The sequence below is a fragment of the Chinchilla lanigera genome, unplaced genomic scaffold (assembly GCF_000276665.1).
Source record: "Chinchilla lanigera isolate Chin_1 unplaced genomic scaffold, ChiLan1.0 scaffold00012, whole genome shotgun sequence".
Lineage (NCBI taxonomy): Eukaryota > Metazoa > Chordata > Mammalia > Rodentia > Chinchillidae > Chinchilla > Chinchilla lanigera.
The window spans coordinates 23,767,964-23,776,408 of record NW_004955413.1 but is presented as its reverse complement, the minus strand read 5'-3'; the positions used below and the strand labels follow the sequence as shown (position 1 = coordinate 23,776,408).

The 8,445-nt window shown below is 58.0% G+C and overlaps 1 protein-coding gene across 1 annotated transcript in view; it reads right to left on the bottom strand.

Moving 5' to 3' along the window:
- Window positions 1–2,011: 2,011 nt before the first annotated feature.
- Window positions 2,012–8,445, bottom strand: part of Cyth4 (cytohesin 4) — a 28,601-nt gene continuing 22,167 nt past the window's right edge. The window contains exon 13 of the mRNA XM_005379197.2: window positions 2,012–8,094. Within this exon, the coding sequence (XP_005379254.1) occupies window positions 8,022–8,094 (73 nt within the window). The 3' untranslated portion in view covers window positions 2,012–8,021. The remainder of the gene's footprint in view (window positions 8,095–8,445) is intronic.

Genomic DNA, 8,445 nt, shown 5'->3' with positions numbered 1-8,445 from the left:
TTTTAATAAATGCAATTCCATTCAAATGAACAAATATTTTAAAACATGAAGTTATTTAATCTACCACTGAATAACGATCACTATCTTTAACTGAACTCATCACAGACGACATGCCTGGCAGTCCTCTCAAGGTTCTACGGTGTTCGCCGTGACAATCTCCACAGAGGGGCCAGTGCAGAGATGGGGAAACTGAGGCTGAGAGGGTCCTCACACCGTGTGCTCCAAGTCACACAGCTGGTGCACGGCTGAGCAGAGTCATCTGCCAGGTTACAAGCGGGGTTTATGTAACTGCCAAGGCGATAGTCCTCAGAGTGTGGCCTTGGACCCGGGACCCTGCTAGAAATGCCTGCAGTCAGACACCACCCCAGTAGTGAACCCGGAAGCTGGGATAGGGCTCAGCCATCTGTTCGGGTGCTTCTTAGGCTGCAGGATGGAAACAGCTGCTCTGGGCGGCAGGTGAGTGACAGGCAGCGTGCACCTGCCTATAGGCAAGCTCTGCCGATCCAACCGTGTGGAGTCACATAGGGACCACCATTCTGAGCCTGCAAGAAGGCCAGAAGATGCACCTCAGAAACCCAAAGGGCAAGGGTTCCTTCATGGAGATATTTAAGGCTGGGATTTATAAACACCTAAAACAGGAAGCTGTCTGAACCTCCAGCAATGGGGGGTGGGGGAAAAACCGATAATTTATCTATAAACTGGTGCTGGCTTTGAAAAGCAAGTCTGTGAAGCACCTGTAACATGGTAGGATGAATGTGACGACTGGTTGGCCTGGGACTTTCCCAGCGATAGCGCTAGAAGTTCTGATTCCAGGCAGCTCCTTGGTCTGAGCAGAGGCGGATTCTTGGTTCGCCTAGCTATAATCAGCATTAGTGTTGCACAGTGAGTATTTCTGTTCTTCCTTCCTGCTGGGCAGGTGGCTCATGGTGCTGTGGCAACTCTGTACTTCCGCTTTCCTTGAGGTTTGGGGACCACGTGACTTGTTTTGTCCAGTGAAATGTGAGCGGAAGCAACTCACATCTAGACAGTGCTCCTGGGGCTGGGGATTTAGCTCAGCGGCAAAAGCGCCTGCCTGGCAAGCGCAAGGTCGTGAGTTCGGTTCCCGGTACCGGAGAAAAACCAAAAAAATAAAAAATAAAAAATAAAATAGACAGTGCTCCTGGTGGCCCCTGCCAGTGTGGCACCAGCTCAGCCTGGGTCCCTGAGTGCTTGTGAGGAGCAGAGATCCCCTTCAACCCTGGCCCAGGCATGCCGTGTGAGCAAGACAGAACCAGTTGTTGTATGAGAAGCCACTGGGATTTGGGGGTCATTTGTTACTGTAGCATACCTCACCTGCCCTGACTGGCCCACATGGGGACACTGGAGTTCCTTGGTATTTACAGGACACACAGGTTACAAAGTTGCTTTTGCTGTACCCTTGCAGAGAAGTAACTTGAACATGCTTGGCGAGGGATTTTTGGGTTTTCTTCCCCTTGGTTGTATAGTTTAATCTCCCGCAATGCACATGTCTTATGACTTTTTGAATGGGAGACATTTTATTAAAAAATAATTTCTTTGGAGTAAAGGCTCTGGGCTCTTTTTTATTCAGTGAAAATCCTTTGGGGCAGGGAGGAAGAGAGTTAAAGGATTAGCCTGGGGGGATGAAAGGAGCCAGAAAGGTCACAAAGCTGATTCTTAGCATCTACTGAGCTCCTGCCAGTTACTGGGTCCCATGGTGATCAGATGCCACCAGCTGATCTGCTCTGGGCAAGTCACAAACTTCCTGAGCCTGCACCCCCTCATTTGTTGAATGGAATAAAGCTGTCTACCTGTGGGTTGCTGGGAGGGTCAGATATGATGCAGTATATTCTGTTCTGTCTTCCTTGTGAAGCCTGGGCAGGTCTCCTAACTCCCATGAGGCACAGTTTCCTCTTCAAGGAGGGGAAGGATGTGATACAGGCCAGGAATCCCTACATTGGTGTATTAGTCAGCTTTTGCACCACTGCTTGACAAAATACCTGACACCCACAGCTTAAAGGAGGAGAGGTTTAATTTGGCTTACGGATTCAGACAGTTCAGTCCATGGTCAGCTGGCTTAAAGGCAGCAACATCATGGCAGCAGGGTGTGGGGGAACAATGGCGCTCAACCCATGGCAACCAGGAAGCGGAGTGGGAGGGGCGAGACTGGAAACAGGAATACATCCTTCCAGTGACCCACCTCCTTCAACCAGGCCCTACCTCCTAACAGCACACTCGGCTACGAGCTCATCAATAGAGCTGATGAGTACAGCACACCATGACCCAACCATCTTCTGAAAGCGCCACCCCTGAACACATGAGACACTTTAGATCTAAACCCTAACAGTGGGGCTGGACGGCCAAATCCGGAAACAAAGAGGCAGGCAAGGAGAGACGGTGGGCTTGGAGTCTCCTTTGAAGGATGCAGGGCCAGCACACCTGCTTTTCTGAAACCTTTTGGAAGCCCTGAGGGGTGGGGTAGCCAGGGAGGCCCACCAGGATCCTCAGCTGTACACGCAGCCCTGTGGGGCAATGTCCCCACTTTCTTGCTGGAGTCTTGTGAATGTGGCTGGTGTCTAGGATGCTCACGTCTTGAGGTACCAGGCAGTCTTGGTTTGCTCTGGTTCTCCTGGAACCCCTCTAATCCAGCATCATGGCACTGTCAGAAGGGTCCCACCATGGGTGATCACCTTGTGGCCCATGTGCCTACCTATGCTCCAAATCAGCTAGGGTTGTTCCTGCACAGGTGCAGGCCCTGGCCTTCTGTTGGGTCCCAGTGAGAGTGGGTCCTTTCCCGAGGGTGGGGTAACTGATTGGCCCTAAGTGTGCTGGGAGGCTGGAGGTGGCTGGTATTGGCAGAGGCTGGCCTAAGTGAGTATGCCATGTGACATATAGATGGAGGACAGGGTGCAGGGAGACCCCCAAGATTAAGATCTCTAATGGGGACAAAAGCGGCAGGGGCCTCATGACCACGCCCACACAGCCCCTAGCCTGCAGTTAGGAAAAGCAGTGTTGTCTTGGGAGGGGACAGGGACTTCTATATCCCCAGGGCAGGCCCCAGACCTCCCCTTCTCTCAGCCTGCACCACTGGGTCATCAGAAGACTCAGCATGAGGATTGCAGGTGGGGAGTCACCACCTGGGGCCTTGAGTAGGAGAAAGGAGACCCAGGGAGAGCAGAGCACAGGCCCCCACCACACAGCCCGAGATGGGCAAGCGGAGTTCGAATCCCAGGGACCTGTGGATACGGCCTTACGCCAGGATGGCCAAGAGGGGTTGGGGAGAGTGCAGGAGAGGGGGGGCAAGTGGGAAAGAAGGGAGGGAGCAGGGAGGAGCTGAGGGGTGCAGAAGGGAGAGGGGAGGCTTCCCTGAGGCTCTCCACCTGGGGGTCTTGCTGTCCCTCTGGCCCAGGGCGAACAGTTCTGCTGCCCCCTAAACCTTTACTCCCACCTGCTGGGGAGACTGGAGGTCCCCCCGCCTCTCCTCTGGCTCATTCTCAGGTTGCTCCTGTTGCACCCGACCAGCCCCCTCTGGCATCCTGTGGCCCCCACCCAGTGGGTGTCCTTGATCCAACCCCACAATGGCCTGGGGAGCACCCCGAGTGGCCCCGAGTGTCTCTCCTGCCTGGTGCCCTCCCAGCTCCAGGCTCCATCCCTCTCCCTATCTGCCTCCTGTCCTGCTGTTCCAGGACAGCCCCGCCCCAGGCGCACCCATCAGCTCCTCACTCACCCCGCTCCAGGAGCTGGGCTGCCCTCCCTACAGCCTGCCCCACCAGGAGCAGTCCTCTCACCCTCCTCTGTCCCTCAGCCTCTGGCCTGCACACTCTGATTCATCCCTGCACTCTGGAGCACAGAGCTGGCCGGAAGTCGGCCCTGGCAGAGTGCATCCTCTGCGTGCTGGAGAGGCCCTGTGGGTCTGGCTCTTCTCCTGGAGGCCAGTTGGCAGCCCCAGGCAGAGGGGCCCTTGGCTTCTGGAAGGAGCCCAATGCGATAGGAAAAATCACACCAGACAGAGGGGGAGCGAGGCTAGGTTTGGCGGGCTGGGGCCTGCCTGGTGAGTGAGTCCAGAGAGCGTCAGCCACGTGTCCAAGATCACACAGCAATTGTGTTGGGCCAAGAGTGCAACCCACTTGTGTCTAACCCGAGGTTTCATTCTTCACCCCGCCCCCCTGCGAGCTCTGGGGGTGGGCACTGGGGCTGTGTAGGTCGGAGAGGCGAGTCCTCCCGTCACAGGAAGCAGGGGCGAGGCTGGCGGTACCCGGGGAGGTGGCCTGCCTTCCATTCTTTGATGTTCATACTTGCGAACCCCTGGGGGATGACTGAGTCATCGCTAGCCGGCAAACATATTTAGCTCCTTTCATGATCCCTAATAAATCAGTTTCTCCGGGTCTCTCACACCTGCCTCCGACTCGGGACTGCCTGCCCCCATCTCCTGTGCCCTGGCACTTGGGCCCCTGCCCCATCCACTCCTCTTGGCCCCCTGTGCTGGCAGGGACCCAGGGCTGCACTGGCTTCTACTCAGCGTCTGCTGCCGGGCCCCCACAGCTTCCTGTGGTAGAGCCAGGGCTCAGGGACTCAGAGCTCTCATTACTATGCTCACAGGCCACCCCTGCCAGAGACCAGCGCCCCTTGACCTCACATCCTCATGGCCCCCTGTGCTGGTGTGTGGGCCCGGAAACCCCCAGCCTTGTCCTGCATGCTCAACCTGCCTCTTATAGGCCCCACTGGCCGGAAGTCCTGGGCCTCGGCTGGGCTCGCCATAGGGCACTGCTTCCAGGAAGCCCTCAAGGATGTCCTCCTCCCCACTCAGGTTTCTCCCTCTTCCAATGGCTCCATCTGCTTCGTCTCTGGTGACAGTGCACACTGCGATGATAATAATAAACCCGCAGTGGCTGCTCAACGCTGTCCTGGGAATTACACATCTATTCAGTGATCCCCATGTTACAGACGGGAAGTCAAGGCCCAGAGTGTCCCACAACCTTGCTTAAGGCTCAGAGTAGACTGAGCCTTGAACCCAGGGCCTCTGGTGACACTCACTGCTGCCCCCTGTGGCCTCTCACAGTCAGTGGCATTTCTGTCTCCACTCATTCTCCCAGGCGAGGAGCTGCTGTGTTCTGGTGCCCCAGACCCCGTGCACCAGGAAGTCTCCGTCAAAGGTTTGCACTGGCGGAACTTAGCTGGCTCAGGCCCCAAAGAAAAAAATCACGGAGAGAGGGCACGCAGCAGAGAGCGGGCAAGCCTGTCTTCCTGTGCCAGACCAGGCAGGGGGTGAGGAGCAGGCCCCTGCTAGTGTGGTCTGTGGGTTCTGCCAAGCTCACAGGCCCTAGCTGGCCAAGTGCCTCCTACCTAAGATGCCCTGGCTGGGACTCCCCCAACACAGGCCCAGTCTCTGCGGGGATTGGGGGAGAGTAGCTCTCATCTGCGTGTGGTGGGCGCCCTCTACTGCCCAGAGAGAGGAGTGGCAGGATGGTATAAGGGGGCACAGGCTGCCTTGGGAGGGGTAGAGACCTGAGGCCTGGGCCAATGGGTCAGAGTGAGACCCTCCCAGTTCTGGCGAGTGGTATGATCCTGCTGGCCTCCCTAGCTCTGTCCCTAGCTCCTGACAACAGTGGCGGCAGAACAGCAGCAGCAGCGGCAGGAGAAGCAACAGCAGCAACAGCAGCATTCCTACAATCCCCGGGGGCCTGCAGACCCTGGCACCTGCTGATGCTGTGGCTCTGAGCGCCTTGATCAGCTAACATCAGTCAAACCAACAGCTACTGCACCTACTGAACGCTAGGCACAGAGGAGGAGCACTGAGACCCTCAAAGAGCTTGCAGTCAGAGGCAGACGTGAGGCGGGCTCAGCACAGTGCAGCGTGTGTGTCCTTTCTCAGCTGGCCTCCTCCTCCAGGGAGCCTACGGGGTGCCCTTCTGCCAGCTTAGCCCTGCTCTGCCCCTCTACAACAGCACATGTCAGGCTGGCTAGAGCTGGTCGTCTACACCTGTGTCCCCCACTGGACACAAGCTCCTTCTGATGGCGGGAGCCGTGTTCTGATCATCTCTGGGCCTCTGGCTCTGCAGGGAGCCTGGTAGGCAGCAGGTGCTCAGTAAACATGGGCTGGAGGCAGGACCATGTAGGAGAGTGGGCTAGTTCAGCATCTTAGGATCTTCAAGGAGCAATGGGGCATCAGGCAGGGGGCTGGGTAGGATATGGGGGTGTCCTTAACACCCTAAAGGGGCTGCCTAGCACCTAGGATTCAGGTGCACTAGGATATTAGAATGTGAGCCCAGGCACCAGCAACTCTGTCCTGTTCTACCAGGCCTAGAAGACTGCCCCGCGTAGCACTCTTCTAGGACCTATTGGGGCTCCTATTGGCTCCAGGTCCATGACGGTAGAGATGAGGAGAGGAGCTGAGGAGAACAAGAACTGCATCTCTAGCACCTACTGGTGTTCATAGGTGTTTGTGGGAACACACCTAAGTGAAGCCCACAGAATCAAGTCCCTCAAGTGACGGCCTGTGCTTGCATCCCGCCAGAGATGCGCAGATCATCACCTGGCTCTTGCAGTGGTGACCTTTTTTGCCTGTAGACATCACTGCCTGCTGGAAAGTTCTTCTCCCTTTCCCTGAGCGTGGGCAGAATCAGCTCAACCCTCTCCCTGCCCCTGCCCCGAGGGAGCGCTGCCTGAAGTCCAGCCCCCGGGGACTTCTGTCCAGTGCAGCAGCCTCAGTGTCCTGAGGATGAGGTTCCAGTGCTCCAGGGGGCAGCCTTCCCTGTCTAGGGAAGGGATTAAGGGGAAAGGCCAGGGCGGGGGAAGGAGCCTTGCTCAGGAGTTGCACCGTATGCTTTATTCTGTCTTCTGAGTGATCCACAGAGCAGCTGCTCATGTTTGTCCCAAGCCCTCAAGGATGGGAAGGAAGCTGAGGCCCAGAGGGAGGCAGGAGGCAGTGGACCAAGGACAAAGAGAGGACCTCAGAGGGCCCAGTCTCCAGCCTAGTGCTCCTTCCGCCACCTCCTGTGCCCACTGATGGGCCTAATGGGGCAGTCGCAGCTCACATCCCCAAAAGTTCACGTAGGCCTCCTCCCGCAGAGGCCCAACCGAGGCCTCACCTGGAGCAACATGGCTGCCAGATTCTTGCACACCCTGGAGACGGGGGGTCTCACCCCCTCACCGGCGGCATCTCCATCCTGACCCTGGGAAGTGTGCTTGTGTGTGGGGGCGGGAAGAAGGGCCGTTGCCTGGCGACCTGCAGTTTTCCCCAGGGGAATCTGCCTGCTACACTCGCCCACTCAGCCAGCAGTGGGGCAGAGGCCTTTCCTGTTGTCCAGCCAAGGAATCTCCCTCTGGCGGCTCCCTGGGCCCAGGTGAGGGTGTGCGGTGGTTCTCTGAGAGGTGGGGCCTCCTGGAGCCAGGGCTGCCTGTGGTACTGGGACGCAGCACCTCTGAGATTCGGCTGCAGAAGGCCGGGGTGCTGCGACTCGCCCTGCTGCCCTCACCATCCTAGAGCCACTGGCTTCGGTACAGCAGGGAAGCCCTAGGCAAGGCTCTCCCACCAGGCCTGAGCCTGGTGCTGCCTCCCACAGAGGCTGAGGGTGGGGTAGGGGGCTCCTGCTGTCCCCTGTGTCCTGGCCCTGGGTCTGGGCCATGTGTGTGCTGAGCTCTGCTCCAGCAAGGAGGGCCAACCCCAAACTGAGGATGGGGGGCTCGCAGAGACACTCCGAGGATGGTGGGGATGCCTGGCTGAGGGCAGGTGGCCCCAAGGGACCTCAGGGCCTCCCGCTTTGAGGGCTGACGGCCCCTCTGAGGGCGAAGGGCCCTGAGAGGAGATGCAGTTCTTGTTCTCCTCGGCTCCTCTCTCATCTCTACCGTCGTGGACCTGGAGGCAGGGCTGCTGGGCGCCAGGACCTCTAGGTGGGCTGTGTGCCCTCTGGGGTCCCCACCCGGCCTCGGAGCTCTGTCTCCTGTCACAGTTAGCTCGAGGTCATGGGGCGAGTCTGAGGCAAGGAAAGGCAGGAGGGGTCTCCCTGCGCCACCTCCCTGGCGGCTCACTGCTTGCTGGCGATCTTCTGCTTCCGGGCAGAGACCAGGTCGTAGAAGGGGACGCGGGTGATGCTGGCCCTGCAGGGACAGCAGGACACATGAGAATCGGGGCTGAGCGGTGACCGAAGAGTTGGAGCTCCTGGGGCTTGTGACTGGGGATGTGGGGCCCCCAGGGTGGTGACCCCAGCAAGGGCCATGCCCAGCATCCCATAAGCAGGGGCTGAGAGTCAGGAAGCCACCCCAAAGTGCCCCTGAGCCCCTTCTAGGCCCCCGGGAGGCTCGTAGGGAGGAGAAAGGTGACCTGGTTAGTGCCAGAGACCTGCTTAGGAGCCCAGCTGTGCCCCTCACTGGCTGTGTGACCCTGGACAAGTTTCTATCCTTTCTAGGCCTCAGTTTTCCCATCTGCAAAATGGAGATGAGAAGGGTTAG